General features: G+C 29.8%; 1 protein-coding gene across 1 annotated transcript in view; it reads left to right on the forward strand.

The window, feature by feature from the left end:
* Positions 1–23,107, forward strand: part of cno (adherens junction formation factor afadin) — a gene marked incomplete in the record, with an annotated part of 345,803 nt that overhangs the window by 99,261 nt on the left and 223,435 nt on the right. The window contains 4 exon segments of the mRNA XM_067051255.1: positions 796–958; positions 2,992–3,275; positions 7,121–7,247; positions 11,853–11,870. Coding sequence (XP_066907356.1) covers positions 796–958; positions 2,992–3,275; positions 7,121–7,247; positions 11,853–11,870 — 592 coding nt within the window.

Consider the following 23,107-nt stretch of genomic DNA (forward strand, 5'->3'; position numbering starts at 1 on the left):
AGATTTTGAAACAGTGCCATTTTTTATTCCCCCTACCTATACTTGGCAGACTCATCAATTTTGACTAGTAATTGTCCTAGTTTTCATTAAAGTAATCAAATTGGGGTGAGATAACTGCTTTTTTTTCTTCTCGGCTCTTGTACTATAATACTCTAATGATTGATTATGAATCTTGAATCACCCCTTGAATTTTCTTTGGAGGTATTAAAATTAGGATTTTATTATTTTTTTGTTGTCACTCAATTCTCTCAAATAGACTAGTGAGGTTATATTGTTACTTTTAATTTAGCCAGTTATGATCAAGACAAAATATTTTTATTCAGAAGTACTTAAATAGAATTTGTAGATAGCAGTTACTTAATTTGAACAGCAAACCTTGCAGTAAATGTCTAACATGCTAAACCTTTCTAGGTTTAGCAAATTTGTACAGTAATGAATAGTGTTTTTTTTAATTATTTATAAATTCTATTATGTTACAATGCAATATTTTATCTATTCGTTTGTTGTCAACACATATTGCTGTCTACTACGCTTAAAATTCAGAAGACTGTAGTTATCACAAATGACTATTGAGTATATGATAAAGAAACTTGCTTAACTGAGTTTTTTATTTAATTATTAGATGAACCCCTAGCAATAGTTTATGGTATCAGGAAATTTTAGGTTATAATAATCACAACAAAATTATTCTCAATTAAATTAGTTGTTATAAATTGAAGTTACTTGAATATACAGTGTAATGTAAAATAAAAATAAAATTTACAACTTAATATTAATGTTTCTTTTCACTTTCAGATGCCAGAAGGCACTTTCCAGGAAGGTGGCTCAAGTTTTAGAAGAAAGTTATCAAAAAGAGAAAAGAAACAATTAAAGAAGCAAGAGAAATTAAATAGAATGAAGAGTGCTGGATTAACAAATGATGAAAATGATTCTGGAGTGGCAGAAAAGTTATATACAGGTAACTTTTCCCTTGATCTATCTATATAATATTGATAATGTTTAAGACTATGTAAATAAATAAAACAGGTAATAAATTTATGAGTTACTGTTTCCATACCACATACATTGTGCAGAGATTTATTGATTGGGGACGACAATATACTCTAGGGGTACAGAGCTATTGAACCTTAGGTTGCCATGAACCATAGTTGCAATGATCTTTCAATGAACTAGCCCTTTTGAGTCCATTGCTGTAGTGTTCTTCCCTCCAATAAATGTTCAAGCACTGGGATTCAAGGACAGTACAACAAATTTGTTATGGGTGTTGAAGGGAGCTTCCCTGAGGGCTTTGCCTTTCTAGTAGAGAGGACCTTCTCTTCGCCTGCTTTCTATGTTCAATGTTTCTTAAAATTAATCATTTATTGGAGGTGCCTCTGGCCGTTGGTCTTTACTGACCCCATTATTAATCTATACTCATATGATTTTTTATTTCAGTTTTTCTAGTTTGAGGAGTGGTGTAATTCAGTGTTCAAGGCATTAAACTCCCAATTCTTGTTTTCAAGGTTCAGGCTGAATAGTAAAAAATTGACTTTTTGTTTACTTCGTGTGAATCAACACTAGGGTAGGAAGACCCTTCTCAGTTTCTTCAGTCAAAAGGCTTACACAACATTATGGATATTGATATAAAAAAAAAATTAAAAATGATGTGTATAAATTGATTCTATATTTTGTCTACACTACTGTTGTTCCTTTTTTTCGTAACACTAACAACTTTAGTTCTATTAATCATTAGAATTCTGTGAAATCATATAATACAATCCCATGGTGTATGCATTTATACATTAAATATCCTTCAATAGTGTTACCATCGAAAATAATAGGAGACCTTTCCTGAATTATAGTTTTTTTTCTTTTGTTACTGATTAGCACTCTTAGAATCAGCATTGCTTGCTTATAGGAAAGTAAGCACAGCAGAAAAACAAAATACCTGACTTTGATTTTCTAGTGAATACTGTATATATATTTTTAATATTTTATTATCCTCCTATCTTGCCTTCAGGTCATATGCTTAATTAATTTTGGAAGTTTCTTAGATACTACATCCCCTTCTTCACGTCTAATGCCTCTAATACAAGATAAAAGTAAATGAATTAAGCTTTGTTAGTCTTTAATTTTTTGTCTGAAGGTGAAAAAGAAGGATAATAAAATTTTGAAATAATGGAGGTCAAGTGGTGAAACAAAGTAATATTTTTTTGATTTGAAAATTGGTTTCCTTATAAGTAATGTTAATGTCTACAATAAACAAATTATTTTTATTAGTAGCACTGTACAACTAAATAGCAAAGGATAAAAATAAGAAATTAATACTTTTTTAAAACTGATTCTTCAGTCATCAGATTTTCTTACGGAATGATCTAATGACAAATGTTACCCTTTTGCACAGGGCCGAGCTCCAACCATGTCAGACATAAAAGAAGTTACATTTTAATTGCAATTACAAATTTAAGTCTCTAAAAGGAGGACACAATGTAATACTCATCTCTAAATCGTCCTATAAATGGTCTTTCGGTGTCATTTTGGATTATTGCGTGGAACCCATCTTAATCAGTAATTCTCAAGTACTCTAAATATTAAGTGACAATAGTCTGGGTAAGCAGGCATTCATTATCCTGTACCACAATGAACTGGGTATTTATTATTTACTAATAAATAGAGCAAATGGGATGACACCATCTAGCACCAATTCCTTAATGTACCTCCAAGCAGTCAATATCCATCTCCCACTTCGATCCTTAGCCATTTTGTTTTATTTTATTAGATGAAATTCTTCTTTATAAATCAAGCTCTCCACCTTCACTCAAAAAGATATCACTGATTTCAGTGGTTCTGATTTGATCCTTGAAAGAAATTTAAAAAAAGGGAATTATCTATCTCTGATTCAGACATGCTTAGTTGATTAATCTTGAAGGTTTTCTCTAAGTTTAAATTCTATTTTCATATTAATTTTTATTGATCAAAATCTCAAGTATTCATATTGTTTTTCTTTTACAGAATTGCCGGAGACAAGCTTCACCCGGTCGATATCCAACCCTGAAGCTGTGATGAGGAGAAGAAGACAGCAAAAACTTGAGCGAAAATTACAGCAGTTCCGAAGCAAAGACGGAGGGCCAGATACCGGTGGTACCCTCAAGATTTATGGAGAAGCCCTTTGCAGAGATGTCCCCTACAAGACACTCCTCTTATCGATCGGGGACACAGCTGCACAAGTTGTCAAAGAAATGTTAATGAAGTACGGGCTGGACAAAGAAGAACCTCAACACTACTGCCTCGTTCAAGTAATTATTCTGTATAGTTTATTTTGTATTTGATGAGTTTGGAATGCTTTAAATTCAAAAGAAACAAATTTGCTTAAAAAATGCTTAACCGAAAAAATCCTATTGATTTTTAATTATCTGAGTTTAGTAGATGGATTCAATCACAAAAAAAAAATACCATTTTCTCTGGTTAGGTTCAGACAGGAACCTTAAATATTAGTAATACACTCCCCATCAAAAGTATTGCAACGCCCATAATTCTCGAGATTTTCTTGGTTTTGACCTTAATCTATCCTTTGTTTATATTTATAGTAATATTATTTATTAAATGAGAGACAGTAGGGATTATACAGATCATTGTTATTCACTGTTTAGGAACAAACGATGGAATTTCGATTTATTCATTTCTAATTTCCTTTCAGTCAATAGTTATCTTTTGTTTGCCTCAAGTCTGTCCTCTCTTTTCTCTTTAGCCTAGTTATAACAATTAATTTTATTCACAATGAACAGATTAAGATACAATGATTCAGTTAGAATCATCGCTCTCTCTGAAGAAGGCAAATCATTGTGTTACATTGCTAATTGCCTTGGGATTCACTATTCCGTTTTAAGGACCATAAAAAGGTACTGGGATACTGGTAATCATTCGAGGCTACTAACGTCACGGCATCCCAGGATTACTAATTCCATAGATGAATGCTTCTGTAGTGCAAATCAAGCACTTCTTCTTCCATTAAAAATTTGATCACTAGTATTCGAGGGATATCAATTTCAGAGTCAATGGTCATTAGAAGACTAAGAATGCCACTTCAGCTCAAGAATGCGAGTGAAAAGTTTTTTTCTCACCACAGAAGGGTGCAATTTGCAAGGGAACACCAATCTTAGACTATGGGGAATGGAAAAAACGTTTTATTCACTGATGAGTTGAGAGTGGCTCTTAACAGACCAGATGGCCATGAAAGAGTTTGGAGGATGCCTGGAGAATGGTATAGTTAGTATGTAACCTTGCTTTAGAAATTGAGCCATTTGGGGGGAGTTCTATCATGTTCTGGGGCGGCATATCTTGGGAGGCATGTACCGAGTTAGTGCCTATCCAAGGAGGGGCCTTGAATGCTTTGAGATATGTAGAAATGAATTTTCAAGATCATATAGTGCCTTTTATAGGCTCTGAATTGTTGCTCATGCATGATAATGCCCGTCGTCCTCAAAAGGCAAGATGAGTTTCTGAGTACTTGAACACCACAAATATCCACACCATTGATTGGCCAGCAAGAAGTCCTGACCTTAACCCAATCAAGTATGTTTGGGATTATCTCAAAAGAAAGATTCAGTCATGAAATTCACCTCTTACTACCCTTGAAATGCTTACAGTAGCTGTATTAAGGGGCCTCTACATGTTGGCCAAGCCAAGGCGAATTCGGGCATGCACGAGCATGTGGATGGGTGGCTTGTACGAGTTGGCCTAAGCTCGTTGCCGATCCGTCGAGGGTCAGTTTTTGGACACAGATCAAAGGGGTTCGTGAGAGCGCTTGTGTAGCATCTCCACCATTGTTCTTGGTCTAGCTGCAACTGAGAGCTGTCAGGTTGTAGTTAATTTTTATAATAAGTTTTATATTTAATTTTATTTATTTATATTTAATTTCCTTTAATTTTCTGTTTTTTGTAATAAAAATAATATAATCCCAGTGCAATGGCTGAAACCTCTTTTCGCCCACCATGCTTGCCTCTCTTAATAACACTGACATGTGGATGGCCCACTCTTAGTTTACCGAGCATTTGTATAAGCTTCTGATTCATGGTGAGCGGCCAACATGTGGATCCGCCTTAAGAGGAGTGGGACAATATATTGTTTTATTCAAAATCTTTTTACAAGTATGCTAAGGCGAGTGAAATCAGTTATTAAAGCCAGAGGGGACAATGCCATTTATTAAATGTAAATTAAAAATTTTAATTTTAATTCAAAAGTTAAAATTGTAAAAAAGGAAAATTTTAAGAAGTAAGTATTCCAGCTTTTTTGTTTATTGGAAGAAATATTGTAATTTATTTTAATAAAGCTTGTTATTATCCAGTTTAAAAATATTTTTTATAGACTTCATAACCCTTATTTTTGTGAAAAAACAGACGTTTTTGAAAATTCAAATATTTCAAAGTGTTGCGATACTTTTGACGGGGAGTTTGGTTGCAGCATGTGTTCTGTTAGAAATTATTGTCTGGTCAATTGGTAGTTTTTAGTGGAAAGTTTTGGTGTAATTGTTTTTTGTGGCCTATTTTAGGTTTTTGGAGTGTTGAACACAAATCTGAAGTTATCCAACATTTTTTTTTGCAAATATAAAAAATAAACGTTAAAAATCACATTTTTTGTCCTATTTTTTGCTTGTAACTTGCAAAGTGAAGGTTTTTTACAAAAGGTAATTCTATATTAAAATAATTATAAAAAAATTACCTACAATTCTTGTTCCTATCGTTTTCTTGTGGAATGTGTCGTTTTTCTGCAATAAGTCAAATGCTAATGTACAATGGAGTGAATGGTTTTGTAAAAGGCTCGAGGAGAGAATTGTTGGTGTATTTGTTTTTAGTGGTTTTATGTTTTTTGTAGTGCTAAACATGAATCTAGACTTTTTATTATAAATATTTTAAATTACTAGGGTGAGATTTCTATAAGGTTCCACTCTTCAGAGAGGTCTAATTGCTCAGAAAAATGCATGGATTTTTAAGAGTTTTAAATACAATAGAAAAATCAGGATACAAATGTACTCCACTTTTGCACTATCATGACTATACCTTCTCTTGATCACCATTTCTTATTTTCCAAAAAAAAAAAAAAAATTAATATCTGCAGTTCTTAACCAAAGCCACACATTGCACAAAAAAAGAACCTTAATTTTTGGTAATTTTTTCATCATTATTCTAGAATAGGATTATGTTATCTTAAAGCTTACTTTGCCAGTTATAAGCTAAAAACGGAACAGACAGACAAACAGATTTTGTTTTTTGATTTTTGTTTATGATGAAACTTTATTTTACGGTTTATATTTTTGTAATCCATAACTATTTATTTCAATGTCATCTTTTTAAATAATTTTACTGCTTTATTCCTGATCCCAAACTGATGCATCTCTTTTATTTGTATTGCCTGCAAACAAATATATCCATTTTACACCTCTTTGAAATTATTTAATTTATGGGCACTATCAGGAGCATGGTGTCACTGTGGTAAGGCATGATGCTACTAACTCCAAAGACCCAGGTTCGAATCCGGCTGGGCATTGTTTTCTGATCACAGAAAATTGTTTTCTGTTACACTGAAGCCATGAGTCAACAGTGTAAGTTCTGAAGCCCTCCTGGGGCCCAGCCAGCCTCATAAATTGGGTAAAAATCTGGCGATCGAGTGTGATTCTGACCTAATCACCTCGCACAACTTATTAACAGTAGTTCCTTACAAAGTACTGCACCCTTAACCCTTTATGGGTTGTAGGGATACAGATTTTAAATTTTTTTATGGGCATTATTATTATTTTATTTTTCTTATTTTGTTATAAGTAAATAATACTTTATTTTTTTGAAATTCAGAGGTTTTCTTTGAGGTCACAGTTTCATGTGTTATATTTACTTAACTCTACTTAGGTCTAGGATCGAATATTCACATGTTCACTGAAGAATTGCATACTAGAGAATAATAAATCTGAGTATGTATTTAATGTGTCTGTTTCTACTCCCTAGCTGTTATAATCTTATATATTATAAAAATTTTTGTTTCTAATCGATTTAACTAAATAAAAGATGATTTTTTTTTTCATTTTTGAGTTTGCTTTAGATGAACTGTTTTATTGCTGTTATTTACTAATTGCTCCAATTTATTATTTCAGGTTAATTCAGCAATAGAGGAAAACAAGGATACGAACCACAGCACAAATACACTCAACCAAAGAGAATATATTCTAGATGATGATGAATGCCCGTTGGCGATTCTGATGAATCATCCACTATCGCGGGGTAAGCTGCTTCTCTTTATTCTGCAATCCTGGGTATAGGATATTTAAATATTTCTAAAGAGCTGAAGGGCAATAAATTATCTCATTTAATGCTATATTCTTCATAATTAAGGACTATTTATGTTAATATTTTTTAAAACACAACAATAAAATATGCTTTTACAGTCACAAATGACCTTAACTGCATCAATATATGTTTAAATTGAGATGATCAGGTTTGAGAGAGATGAAGCTCATTATTACATCTTCCAAACTTGAAGTACTAATTATATCTTACTCAGGTCCCCTCATTTCAACTTCTATTGAACCTTTAATGAGAATTGTTTGGGATGTCAGTATTTGACATTTTACATAAATTGAATATATATCCTCTTAGCTTATATGTCCAAACAATGGCAATTAATTTGAATTAAAAAACTGGAAATAATATAGTTAATAGATGTAAGTCTATGTGTAAATTACCATTCCTTTAAGTTTCTTTAAATAAGGTGGAATAGCCAGTCTGGCTAGTGGGCCTATCGATCCTTAAGGCTTTGGCTGATAACCTAGGAGTTGCCTTGCTGTCCCAATTCGTTAAACTCGTCTACTACACAGTAAATATTAACTAAAATGGAAATTGAATTCACAATGCTCTGAACTAGACATTCTGGACTCTCATTTTTTTTTATTTAGTCAAATGGTGCAAACTAATTTCTATTAATTTAGTTTTTTTATTAAGTAGAGAAATTTTCTCTAATTAATTTTTTTCTTTTACCATATGTATATCTTCAATTTTTATTTATCTTTTTTTTCTGCCTAATACTTAATATATTTTTATTATTATTATTTTCTTTATTTCTAGTTAACCATAAAATGTTTGTTATCCTTTACATTAATATTATTCATATGGAACATATTCCCAGAATGGAGTTAATTTTCTGTTCTCTATTTTGAAAGTATTTGAAGATAGACTGTCAACTTACAATTGAATAAATCTAATTCCAACTAAGAAAATGAAGTATTTTTTTAATTAGTTTTCACTTGTACATCAAAGGGTCATTGGCATTTAAGAATAAATTATATTCTGTAATAGCCTGAATTCTTTAAGAATTTGAACATGGTGGATGCTTGTTCCTCATTATCTACCAGTATTTCGAAAAAAAATTTCAATTCCTGTTTTCAATGAAAATAAATGTTTTGAGGTCCCCTGAGTCCAGATAACCAAGTTTCACAAAATGGTCTGTGTGCATGTGATCAGTCTAGCTCAATAATGGAAAGTCATACAAACATATGCCTGGGATGTGACAACTTTTTTAATAAAATCGAATGACCGGAAGTGCCTCTTAATAGAATCAACTTTCATTTTGTCCAATTTTTATTAAATTCGGTATATCAATGTACAATTACATGATTTTTAATACCAGTTAGGTCATATCCTCATTAAAATAGTTTGACTGAGCTTAAATGACAAATTTTCAAAATGGCTTCTTTAAATTTTAAGCTTAAACTTTTAATTTTGTTTTTTGAAATAATTAGCCATTTTAAGTTTTTTCTAGTAGTAAAAAAGGATAAATATAAACTATAAAAGGATTTAATAGTGAAGTTAAGGATATAAGAGGAAAAATAATTTTTCCTGATTTAAAATACATTTCTGAAAATAAAAGTAGTAATATAGACTTATTGTATATCGTTTTAATGCTAAAGATTTTAGAAATAATAATATTTAACATAAAAAGTTGTAGAAGGTAATAGAGAATAACGAAAAACACCTATCTAAAATGTATTTGATTTGTGAGCACAAGCATAGTTTTGCCACTTAATAATGTTTGCTTGTCACCATAGTTATAAAATAATGAATTTTTATTCCACTTAACCTATTATAAGCCTTTCAGTTGGAAGGTTGATTAAATCCATAAAATCATTCTTTGTATTTTAAATATTGATTCTATTACAATTTACCATTGAATTAGGTTAAGAGCAGAATGTTCATTTTAATAAACTATTTTATTGTTTTATTTATGCCATACTTTTGCTAAAGAGAAATGTGAAAGTTTTGTAACAGGAAATATTATTAAAATTAATTTTTTGGAAGCTATTGTGATTAGAATTGGTCAATTTTTGAACTGAATGCCTCATTTGTAAAATTATTAGAGTAAAGTATTTTCCCAATGAACAAAATAAAAAATATCTGTTCCGAAATGAGCAAGAATTAATATCAATTCAAAGTAGGGTGGTAAATGAAAGATTTGTGACGCACTTACCACACCAAATGTATTACGAATGGTAAGCTGGGATTAAGGTTTTGCTGATTGTGGCATATTGACAACTTTTTTGTTTTTGGACATTTCCTGACCTCTTGCTGATAGTCATGCTTAGACTGACAGTGAACAATCCTGCCCTGTATGCATTACTGTAAATTTTTTGAATAATAGCAAATAAACACGTGAGTGAATTCCATATAGTGGTTATAGTAGTCCTTACTTGTTTTTTGAAGGGTAGTTCAATTTGTATCGCTTTTATGATTTTTTTAGGCTCATTAGTTAGGTATAAGAATCTCCCAAAAAATTTCTTTCTTCACCTTTTCCCTTTCTGTTGATTTATGAGTTTAAATTGTAGCATTTATTTTCATTCCCTTCAATATGATTAGTTCCTTCTTGTTTTAAATATATGTGAGATTTCATAATATGAATTTTATACAAACCATCATACATGCATCATACTGACCTGACATATTTTGAAATTAAAAAAATGTGAAAAACAACAGAGTTATTTTATTAGAGTTTAAAAAATTATGAAACATCCACTTAGCTTGATTTTCATTTTATACAAATTACCAAAGAATATATCACTTATATTAAATGGAATATAATGACTGTATGTTAAAATTTCAAATTTCCATGCAGTTCAGTTAAAATTTACATATTTAGCTGTAATTAGTTAGTTATAATTCCTATAATTAGTTTTCATGAAACATAAATTTTTCTTTTTAGCTCTAAAAGTACTAACTAGAGTTTTGTGGAGTAAAAACAAAAAGAAAAGAAAAATGTGCAGTAAAAAATCAAAATATGCAAAATTGGACTATAAAAACTCAAAATGTGTATGAAATACTCAAATCCCATTATAATTAACTTTTTTTTTATATTTATAATATTAACACTTTGAAAGCTTGCTTATCATTGTTTCAATTAAATTAAACTCGCTAAATATTTATGAATACTTAAAAAATAAACTACTCAGTGAGAATGCTAATTGGATTAAATTATTTTAATATTCCTATTAAGAAGGTTGAAATTAAATTTTTGACTTTTTAAAACTACTTCAGTTTTAAGTTTTAGAAAAAAATATGGAAGATACTATTTAGAAAGAAGTATTTAAAAATATTCTTCCTAGCAAAGCGTGCAAAATTTTGGAAAAACCCCTAAATATGCAAAATAAAATTAGTCTTATTTGAATGTCTTTTCCATGATTCGAATTTATGTTGAGGTTTAGTGGAATTTGAAGCTAGGGGACAAAAGATGCAATTGCATGAAAATTCCGGTGTTTTTTGTATGTTTTTTGTTCCTTATGGAGTAGATATCTATTTTGAATTAAGCTTCTGCATTTTTCATTTTGAGAAAATATTTAAGTGATTTTTGTAAATTACAAAATGTGGAGTTAATTCTTGTTATATGTATCTTAATATAGGCTGTTATGCCCTAAAAGTTATTCAGAAAATTAATGATGTTGGGAGGAATGACTCGATTTCTAGTTGAGTTGGGTAAATTTTTTGTTTAAAAAATGAAAGAAAAAAATCACATACATTTTATTTACTCTTATATTAAAAAAAAAAGTTTGTGGCATTATCCTGTTTTGCTCTGTAAGTTATAGGAAGCATTGCTAAATTTTTACCAGTTCTTGGAAAAAAATAGTACTTTAAGGAGTTATCATTGTGAAGACCCCTGTTGAATATGATTGTTTGATGTCCTTATTTTCCGAATTTAAATTATTTGAAAATATTTCGTGTAATTAAAGATACATATATTTTTTGAAAGGGTTTCGTATCGCTTGCTTGTTTTATTATGTAATCTTTACAATAATTTCCCTATTACTCTGAAAAATGATAGTAATTAAATTTTATCCTTAGTTGAGATTATGGAATTGTAGGTGTGATCAATAGTTTTTAATTTTACTAAATAACAAATTAGTTATTGATGAATCTTTATGTTCCAGTTTGTATTAAATAATATTCTCCCAGTGAGTTGATATTGGTTTGATTAAATTCATCTGGACAGTGTCTTTTGATAAATATTGTTATTCTGTTTATTTTTAATATGTTTTGACATATGAACAGTTATCGGTAAAGAAAACAGTGCAACAGTTATGTTGAAATTGAATCAGTTAAGTTTTATGTAGGAGAATAATAACATCTGCAATGATTACCGCTTCTGCTAAGATAATGATAATGTAAGAAAAAGTTTAAGTTTGTTTTTCTTTATTATTTATGATTGTTTTTGTTACATTAGTGAGTTGGTATAGTACATATAAAATTTTTCCCATGTAGAATTATTTCTATTTTTTACTTGTGACTTATTTTTGTGTATTCTCTTTCATGCTTTCTTTTAAATATTACTTTGGACATCACTATCAGTGAGCATACAACCAACAGGTATTTATCATAATTATATTGAATGGAGCATTATTTTTATTTTTTTTTGTTTTACTTATCATATCATGAACATTAAAACTGCTTTAATAAATAATTTTATATATTCTTCTCCAATATATACACTTTTTAATGAAATGGTTAATTTTTCACCTGTCTTCATCATTGCACTCTGTATCATTATAACATTATAAGATTTTCATATACCTAATGTATTTTTTAATTAATTAGTTCTTGAAAAATATTATAACTCTAATTGTATTTATAACTAAATGTTTTTCGGTGTAACATGAATTTTAACCAGTTGATAGTAAATTCTAGTGCAGTGTTTTCCAAAGTATTGTAAACATACCTTCTTTGAAAAATTGGTGGGGGGGGGAGAGAGTGGGTACACACGGCAGTGAGTTTTAGCACCTACCTTGGCAACAAGATCTATTATTATTAAAAATTCATAAAATATAATATAAACAAAATTTCATTACTTGTTAGTATTGTATGTGTAGTTTATTGTGCATGTGTAGCTGTGGAATCACCAAGCCCTGTGATTCTTTATTTATTTGGTATTTATTGCATTATGAATGAATTTTTTTCAATTATTATTGTTTTGTTTATGTTTTAAAAACTTCTGCTAAGTACATGAGTCAGTACTGTTTCCTCACCATTTTTTTTTTTGTTTATTTCTTCTTATTTTATTTGCTGAAAGGTGTTTTTTCTAGACATTATTCTTATTCTTATATTTCTATTGGGTGCGTAATTACCTATATTTCAGGGTTAATGATTTGTCATGTATTAATAAAATCTATGGGTTATGAAATCTAATTGTTGAAATAGGTGTACTGAGATTTTTTACACAGGCTAGCAAAAGTAGTTGATGAAATTTAATAAAATGTATACTACCACACTAATCCCTAAATCTCCTATTTGCAATAACTCGAGGTAAATTGGACAAGCTGTTTCCAAAATACAAGTATGCTAAAGATAATTTGTTCTCTCAATCTTAAGCAAAAGTAGTGGATGTAATTTGCTAAATTTTATTCTGGTTGTCCAGTAGATCGATGGCATCTACCTTATAGAAATAATTTGCTTGTGTACTTGACATTTTTCACTTTATACTTTTATGATATATGTTCCTAGAGCCTGAATTTATTATGCTAGACCACTATAAACTATTTATGTTTATGTGTGTATATATATATCTGATTCAAGAAGGATTCTAAGAAAAAAATGTTGTAGATGATAAATTTAAAAATTTGTGTTTAAATTGTCATAAAGTGCTTAAGGTAATTCATTATCTGTTATTTGGTTTAGATAGGCAAGAATAGATTGATTCAATTTGAATTGACAATACCAAGTAAGGAAAACTTAATACGAAAATACCTCTATTCTACTTGGGAATAAATAAATACATGACAAGTTGGAGGTAAAAATGGGACTAGAATAGACTAAAAGTTACAAATCAAACACATTTAACTTATATTTCAATATTATTGGGGTGAATTTGGCTTGGTTCTTAAGCCTTTATTGTGTTATAGTAAACATCATTTACATTTTTATTTTATTTTCCTTAAGTTTTCCACTAATATTTTTTTCTAAAATTTTATTACTGTCCATTTATTAATTTTTCTTCAATTTTATGTTAAATGCTGAGAGATTACAGTTCCCTGCATGTTTTTAGCCTCATGCTAGGGTCTGTTTTATGTTAAAGTGTGTTTTGATATTATTTTAATTTTGTGATTAATTTGTTGACTATTGCTAATTAAATAAACTCAGTTGTAGATATGTTTTATGAAAAGATTATTTATTGGCTTTGTTAGGTCTATAAGGTTCCACCTAGGCTCATAAATTGGGTATACTTTATCGGAGGTTGAGCGTGATTCTGACCAAATCCTCCTTGCACAACCATTAGTCTTGTAACAGTACTTCCTTACAATGTACTGAACCCCCTGACCCTTTATGGGTTGTAGTGGTATAGATTTTAATTTTAATTTTTTTTTTAAATTCGTAACATCATGATGTTTTGAAAATTATTGAAATCCATCCAGCCTTTGACTCAGCCTTAAAGTTAAATATTAAACAAAAGTTTGATCTAATTATTTCATTTGAGAGTTTGTTCGGTATATTCTGTTTATTATGTGTGATGACGTATGATATATTTTGTAAACTAATATTAAATAAAATTACTTACCAAATGTGTACTCTAGATTATTGTTTGATATACTGCAATAGACAATGCATGATTACTTTGGACATGTTAGGACTATCAAAAATAAAGTAATGTAAGTATCATGGTAGAACTAACAATGACAATGGTGCATTATCATGCATGAAGGAAATTATTTCTCAGTGGTATCAGAGATATCTGAAACCTCTCTCTCTAACCAATTTGAATTAAAATATTCAATCATTAAAGTAATCAATGATATTTCATTCCCGTTGAAATGTGTGGCATGATCTAACATATCTTCATGACTCGACACTCATCAGAAATTGATAAAACTCAGTCGTTCATCTTATTATTAGATACATTTTACTGTTTAGCTAGGCCTAATTGTCATGACTCTGTATGAAATGTTTATTAAGTTGTTCTTACAATTTATTGTGGTGTATGCTGCAAAATATTTTAGTCTCATCTACTGTGAACATGTTCAGGAAGTTAGGATGTAAATTGGGTTATTATAGTATTAGAGGAATTGTATTATGTCATGGTGAGGCTAAAACGTTATTTGTTTTCTTATGTGATTTATAACAAATAATTGCTATTTCGGCTGTTCTGCATTTCTATTGTGCATTTGTCTTAATATGTTTCAGTAACTTAACTTGATTTGTTTGCTTAATTTCTGTGTGGTTCCCCTTTGTATTATAGAGAATGAGAGTCTTTAATTGTTTCATTTATTTTTTTAGTTTCTGCTTATTAAGAAAACTTTAAATACTTCGAAATGATGACTTGATTGGATTTATCTGGACTATTTTTTTTACTGGAAATAAACAAAATATTAAAAGAATGGTGTTTACTTATTTTGTATAGTATATATTTAGACCTCTAATGTAGTCATTGTATTAAGAACAATTATGTCAGTTAAATCAAATCAGTCAATCATAATTAAGTTTACACTCTTTGTTTTGTTTTCTTATATTATTTGGTAGATATACTATCTAAATTTGTTCTGGTGTAAGGAATTTCAGCATACAATGGCCATCCTGTATTGATCTAGTATAGGTCAAAGGTTCAGAGGTATGTTGGTGATTAGTAGGAACTGTAAAAATAATTATAGACGGTTTTTATTCGTGAATTTTCGCTCTCTTATTCTTCTGTCTATATTTCAGTTTAAATTTCTTCAAGTTTATTAATTAATTATGGATTGAACTGTTCCTATTACTGCATCACGTTCTGAATTCATCCAATCACTTTGTTTAAGGTTTAAATCCTTTATTTAATTAATGGGTTTGTTCTTAATAACGTTTTAAAGTTAAATAATTATTCGTTTATTTCTTTTCAGACTGTAAAAAACGCATTAGCTGCCTCTACATTATATTTTAATGGTTAGTGACATATCGTAGTTTTGAATAGTGGCACATCTGTTATAGAAAAAATTTTGATTTATTTTTTAATTGGACGTATACCAAAGATATTATTGTAGCCCGAGGTTTCTTCTTCTATTGTTATCCTTCCATCTGTGCTGAAGCTAGTAGGTCACAAGTAATCACAGTCTACTGTACATTTATTCTTTATACAGTACATTCTTATATTTAATATTAATTTAATCTTCTAGATAGTTGACCGTATGAAGTAGAATGTAGGAAGATAACCCGGGTGATGATTGATAAATGTAGAAAATAGTAAAAAACTATTTTGTACCTTTATTGATCACCACCCGGGCTATCTTCTTCATACAATAAAAATATATCCATTTCATTTACAAGTTCGAGTTTGTTTTAAAAGAGATTTAGTTTACTTTAGTGTCTCCTTTGCATGTCTCAATTCGAAATATCATCAATAGTATCGGAATATCTCGATTTTAAGGACTAAGTGCTGATCTGCGCAATATCTATCCGATAAATCTGTGTTTCTATTAAATCACAACATTGACGTCACTGAACAGACCTGAAAACCGAAATTAGTAATCGGAAGAATCGCAGTATCCTAGGCCGACATATAGAAGGAAAACTTACTTCAGACTAATTCATCTTTATTATGTATTCAACTTTTGGCGAAGTTTTGTAAAGTAAGTTCGTACCGAATTTTATAATATTTCGTTAAAATTTAAAGTATTCCAAAAATAGATAAGTAAATTTTGCGTTTCAAGTAAAAATTTTGATAACGAGATAAACCGTCATTGCTATAATTCTTAAAATGCCTCATGACACCTCCGATTAACTTCGAAAGTGTTCGAAGAAAATACTACTAAAAATACGACAGTTTATTACTCACACAAGTGTGTACTGTGACTGACTACATGGTGTTATTGAACAATGGTTTTAGTTTATTTACAGCTAATATTATACTTTCTTTTAAAAAGTTGATTATCCTACTGCCTATTGTTTAAGCTTAAAAAAAGTGTAATAGTCGTTGTAAAAATGATATGACTTTACCTTTTTTACTTTTTTCTTTTGCTAACTAATATCCGTTATTTGTTTTCAGGTAAGTGAATACTCTCTATTTATTAAATACCATATTAGTAAGTACCCTTTTTATATTTAAAAATTACTTTTATTTTTATTTCCATAAGATTATAATCATCCCTTTTGGTGATATTAGTTGGGGATTAATGGTAAGTTTGGTTCACTAAACCAATTTGGTTAATAGTTTTCAATTAGGGGAGGAGTATAGACTCAAAACCCAAGATTCTGTCCAGTCGTGTGCTGCTAACCCCAAACCAATTTGTATGCAAATCATCTTTCCTCCTCTAGTCCTCTCTTCCTGTCGCAGCGAGTTTATCCTTTCTTTGCCTTAATTCTATATTATTTGTTATTTAATCTCAAATATTTATGTCTTCTGACTGTTTATCAAATTGTGTTAGTAGTTGAAACTCCAATGATCACAATTATATCTATAAAGCATTTCAACATATAAGCATTTGTTTTTATATTATAACATATAAACATTTATTGCAGGTGCAAACTTGTTTATTTTGTAATTATGGAATACTTCTTTTATGGCCGATGCGATCACTTTCTCTTTTCGGAACTTTTATTAAGGCCCATTTCAAATGTAAACTGGCGCTGCTTACTGGTATTGCTACCTCTACTGTCGCTGTCAGACACATCCAATCATTACTAGGAATGTAAATATCGGAAAAATATCAAAATTTTCAAACAAATCGAAATAGTAATTCGGTGTGTCGGTGAAAATATCAAATATTTCGATATGTCGGACACCTATAGTTTTATTTTAATCATATATCGATTTAGTATTGGAATTTAAACTGATATTACTATGTTGGAATAGATATAACTTAATCGCATTACTGGGATTTATATTATTAAACATTACGATATTCTCAGATTGTTTTTTAAATCTATGATTAATTTAACTTCGTCTTGATTCTAAAATTATCTACTAGTGACAGCATTTTGGGTATTTGATAGGCATTGTTTGGTTTTAACTGTATTTTTTATTTCATATAAATTATTCTATTTCTTAAGTGTATCAAATATGTAAACTTTTATTAATTTAACAAAAATACATTTTGTTAATTATTTTCGAAAAGAGAAGAAAAAATGTTAAAAATATCATTCCTTAACAATCTGTGAATCTATAATTTATTAATTAATTTTAAGATATTTTATCTCTATTCAATTGGTTTTTTTTTTTAACTTTTATTTTACTGTGCTGAACTTTTATCATACGACTCTTTTTTGTAGTTAAAATTATTATATGTCAGTTCTTATATGATTATAATAAGGATGTAAGCTACTAAGATTTGTTTATTTCTTCATCTTTTCAGTATTTGCTAGAACTCCTTTATAAATTTGGATAGAAGTAATTTTTTTGTATTTTATACCTTCTTATTTTATACTTATGTTCTTATTTCTTTGCTAAACTAATCGTGACAATTTAGTAGAAACAAATAAGATGTTAAATAAAACTATTTTATCTTTTATTGTTTCTTTCGGATGCAAAACCATACCTTTTATTTTTGGCCAACTCTGGTTACAGCCTATTTTAGTGGACGAATAGCCTTTCGGTTTTCAAACATAACCTATTCGATAGAATATTAAGAAGAGTATTGTTAGCAAAGATTGTTAGGGAGGTCGTTACCGAACCTCCGGATTAGCTAAGCCTTTTTATTCGTTGTATACTTTTTTTTACGTTGGATGAAATATATGCTGGCACTCAATTAAACCGTCCATTTTACTGTGTTATTCAGCTTTAAGAGTTAATTTTTATGACAAATTTTAATTACTTATTTTTTCGTCGCTGAAGTTTTAAGTTACCACATAAATTGTAATGTCTATTGGTTCGTTTATTAATTGTATTATTTGAACTAATTACATGTTACTATACTATGGTTAATTGATAATGTTACAGCTTAGGTCATGACCGATTTTCCGGCTTAAAACCCCATTTTTATACAATTAATATCCTCGTTACTACTAATAATCTCTCTGATTTAATGACGATACTTGGTTGCTCCAGTGTCAATCTTAATTACATTGAGCGATGAATTTATTGATGCTATTCCGTTCATAAATAATTATTGGATTGAATGTTTAAACATTATCATTTGCTTATTTTTTTATCGTTACATGTTTCCTTTATGCATCGTGGTCTAATAAAAGGTTTTGTACAGCGGCACCGTATCTAAAATTGCCTTTAAAACTCTCCATAAGCTTTGTAGACTAATTGGTTGTTAAGGTTTATTACCATGCAGGCAGCCCCTTCTAGATTGGTAACTTTAGAACTAAAACTTATTTATTTACCTTGGTTTTAGCCTAGAGACATACAAAGGGAGTTGCTTTAGTAAATAAAATAAAGAAAATTTTAGTACAAAATAATAAAAAAAAAATTTAAATAAATAGAAAAGTCTTAGTGTACTAAAGAAAATATGAAATTCCAACAAAAAAACCAAACAACACTTGTTATGAGTTTTAAATATATAAAGATTAAAATATAACTAAATATATAGAAATTTCTTTAGGTAAAAATTAAGAAATTAATAGATATTAAAAAAACCAAAAGAAAAAACTAATTATGATAAGTTAATCAGAATATTAACAAAATAAAAAGCGATATAAAAACAATGTCTTGATGAACTAAAAGTTTCTCCATTTTTTTTTTATTATTGAACCGATTATTGAAGAGCTCTCTCTAAAATTTGTATAAAATTTAGCAAAACAATTTTCGGCGTAAGCAGCTTTTTCATGACCGATTCTGCTTATGCCAGCAATGAATCCTTAATGAAGGATATTCTGCGGGAAATATAAAATTTGTTATCCCTGAAATGTTTTATGAAATGTCAGTTGTAACCTTTTTAGAGATAAGTCTTCAATTAAATATACTATTATGGTCATTAACTACGTCGAATTTGGACAAATTTGTGTACCTGCTACAGGGTAACTGGTCATACAAACTACGTTTATAACTAAATTGGAACAGTTCAGCCCAAGACCTGATTCTAAACGCTTAGCAATCTAGCCTGATTTAATTATTGGACAAAATTGAGGGGTCGGAAATTAAATCTATGACCAGTTTTAACTTATAAAATAATCTCTATTTTGAAAACTAAATCATTTTCATTACTCTCTGAATTATTACTTTACCTAAAATTCAAAAATTAAAATGGCTGCTTTTCTCAAAAATTTTCTTGCTTTTTTTAAATAATCTGAATTTTTTTTTTAATATTTATTTATTGCTATTTACAACTGTACATTATAATACATTTAGTAAATCTGATCTAAGTTAAATTGGAGTGCTACAGGCGTGTAGAGAAACTACCCATTGGTAGCACTCTAAATCTGAATTTAAAAAAAAATATTATCAAACGATTAAATGAATGTAATTTATTAGTTAAATTCCATAATTAATTATTTTCATTGAAAAGAATAGGAAAATCAATTAATAATTATTTTCATTGAAAAGAATAGGAAAATCAATTAATAATTATTTTCATTGAAAAGCAATTAAACCTATATTTACAATAATTTATTACTGAAATACAAAATATGCCAATCTACTTTTAAAAAAATCTTTATTTTCAAAATATAAATTACTGACATTGATACAAATTTATTACTCGGAGCAACTACTGTCTGAATCAACTTCGGAGGAAGAACACGTAATGCCACTACTTGTATTATTTAATGCTATTTGTTACTGGGTTATCAACTACTCTTAACTTCATCCCCTAGATCTCACATTTTTTTTTTATTTCCCTAAAACTATTTATTATTGGATCAGGAGTAATTAGAAGCATGTTTAATAAATCTTCATTTTTAGCTGCGTTTTAAAGCAATATTGTTTACGGAATCTGCAAAAATCTGGTTTTTGGATGAAAGCATTACGGGTCAAGGTGTTGGACACTTTCCGTTGAACCATGGTTAGTAGTAGTTTGTGCTCCAGTTCAATGGCTCGGTTATTGCTTAGTGCTCGGCTAAGTGCTTCTCCATTGGTATGAAAAATTGTGCGCTGGGACCTATATCTCTGTGTAGTTCTGTTCACCTCAGTTGCTGTAACAGAAGGGTTTGAACCTGATACATCCCGTAGCAGAGCCGCTGTATTTCGCATACCAGATAAACTTAAAGATAATTCTGCAATTGGTGTAATTTCTTTATAATTAGAAGAGATCATATTTTCGAATTACTATTTAATATACAATATTTCTATACATTTAAACTGTCCGAAATTAGAAATTGACAGAGTTTATGTTAAAATTAAGACTTTTTTTTTATGCTAGATTGGTAATTTTGCCCACTGTGCGCCTGATTATACGACACGCAATCTTAATCATCATTTAAATAATATTCGCCACCTATTGAACTAAAGGCAATTGTATTGAAGACTGAGGGCATACTCCGACGGGTTTAGCCATTGGAGCAAGAGTTGTGTACTCGGCGTTGTGATGTACTTCTAGCAATTTCGTTAAGACAATCCGTGCGGTCTTAGTGGTTTTAAAAATTCTGATGGCTTAAAATTACGAAAGAGCCATAATTTTCTTGGATTCACCAGCTGCCATTGTCTGCATAAGAAGCAATACTCTGAGGAATTTCCATGAAGTTTTAGATGGAAGATGACTCCTGAAGAGGCTTCTCATCTAGAGGACAACCGTGACCCTGCACTTGATGCCTTCGCACGTATTAATCTGGGGAAAAGAACAGGCCAGTCTTTTGCCTCACGCACTATTGTGCTTGTTGTGGCTAAAAGTCTCATGATAACATCTCTGGGAGATAAGTTAAAGAAAATTTATCTAGAGCCAGTGGAAACAAAGCAGTGGGCTGCCATCCCCTCTCTATGTCAGTTAACACTTATAGAGCAATCACCGAACATGATTACTTGAGTGTTCATTGCCATTGGTTCCAAGGGAGAGATAGCTCCATGCTCCTTATACAACGCATCAGGCATTACCTCTAACTACTTATGTGACTGTCCTTGTCTCGAGGACATAAGACCAATTGATCGAAATTCGTGAGGCTTTATTGGGCTGCCAGAAACATTATTGCGGAAGTGCAATGACCTTGCGGCGTGGCGAAAAAATAAAGCAGATCTTTTTTTTCCACGCTTTATTTTTTTTTTCACCAAGTTTTTAATTTTATTGTCTGGTTAATATTATAGTCAATGTCACGAGTTTCATATTTGATTTTCCATAATTACGTTAAATTTTAAATTATTAGAGTTAACATAAAGATGTGATTTCGAATTAGTGTTTTTAATTTTCTCATAATAAATAAAATTGTTACCTACGGGAAATATAACAGTCTATTTTGTGTAAGATAACTTTAATATTTATTCGACAGCTTTATGAATCATCCTTACTTATTCTGTTGATATTTCATATATTTATTATTTACTGGTTCGTCTTGCTTTGTATCCTACTATAAAGGTGATAAATATATGAATTAATTATAACAAGAGCTTTAACGAACACCACTTACCTGTCAAAGAGCGACCGATATTTGAGAGCCCTTAGTGACTTTGGTCCTCTTAGTGACTGGGCGGCCAAGGCGTATTTATTGATACCCATCAATGGTTACTCTTATCCTCATATATATTTATTTGACATTTATGACTCTGGAGATATCTTTATACTCCCGTTTGTCTCTTGAAAGTTTTTTACTCTCAAAATAATATCTTCTTTTTTAATATACTTTTTTTTATTGTCACATCAACCTATTGTAGACTTAGAGATTAAATAAATTAGAACCCGTAAATTTAAAGGTAGTTGGTATAATTAATTTTCACACTTAAAAATAATTTATACTCCTGTATAATGTTTTAGTTTGAAAACAAATTGTATGTGGTAGATTCTTATTATTTGTCGCCTTATTTGTATGAAATGTGTTCTGTATATTTATGACAAATGTATTATTATCTGTGTTTTAGATTTCGGGCGTATCAAAATGTTCATGAATAGTTTGTCCTTTGAAATAATAGTTATTCTTTAGTACTAAATGACACAGAGCACAGGCGTTGGTAACCAACCGGTTTATGCTTAATTTTCAAAACAACCAACCAACATTCGGCTCTGAATCGTACGTTGGAATCTACTTTTCGTATTGCAAATACCACTATTGATTTAATAATTGATTGAACGATGTTTTCTTTTTTATACTTATTTTTTTTCCTTAAATCCAATCCTTTGTAAGTATAGTTCAACGTGGTCTGTAGGCTTCCATCATTTAACGTAATGCAAGTTATTAACTTCAACTTTTACCATGTTCTTTGTTTAAGGAATTCCTATTTTCCCTATATAATTGAGGAAGTGCTCAACGATGTGGTTTTGTATTATTTATGTTTTGGGAGAAACGAAGTGTTGACTTCATGTTTAAATTGATTTCTTCTTGTGGGGTCAATTTATTCTTCAGTCATCTAATTATTATCGTTTCTATTTTGTTTGATTACCTATGCAGAATGTTTTTGTTTAAAAAAAAAATCCTAAAGATATGTTTTGGATCTGTAATAGTTTACTTAATGATGTTGATTTGATATCTTGAATAATTGTCGGTTTCTGTTTTGTAAGTGTTCGTTGTTATGTTAGTATATAAGGGTTATTTGTAAATATATGTTTTCTGTTGTCTAGTGTTGT

This window comes from Halyomorpha halys, unplaced genomic scaffold (assembly GCF_000696795.3).
Source record: "Halyomorpha halys isolate HHAL.00 unplaced genomic scaffold, Hhal_1.1 Scaffold1125.1, whole genome shotgun sequence".
Lineage (NCBI taxonomy): Eukaryota > Metazoa > Arthropoda > Insecta > Hemiptera > Pentatomidae > Halyomorpha > Halyomorpha halys.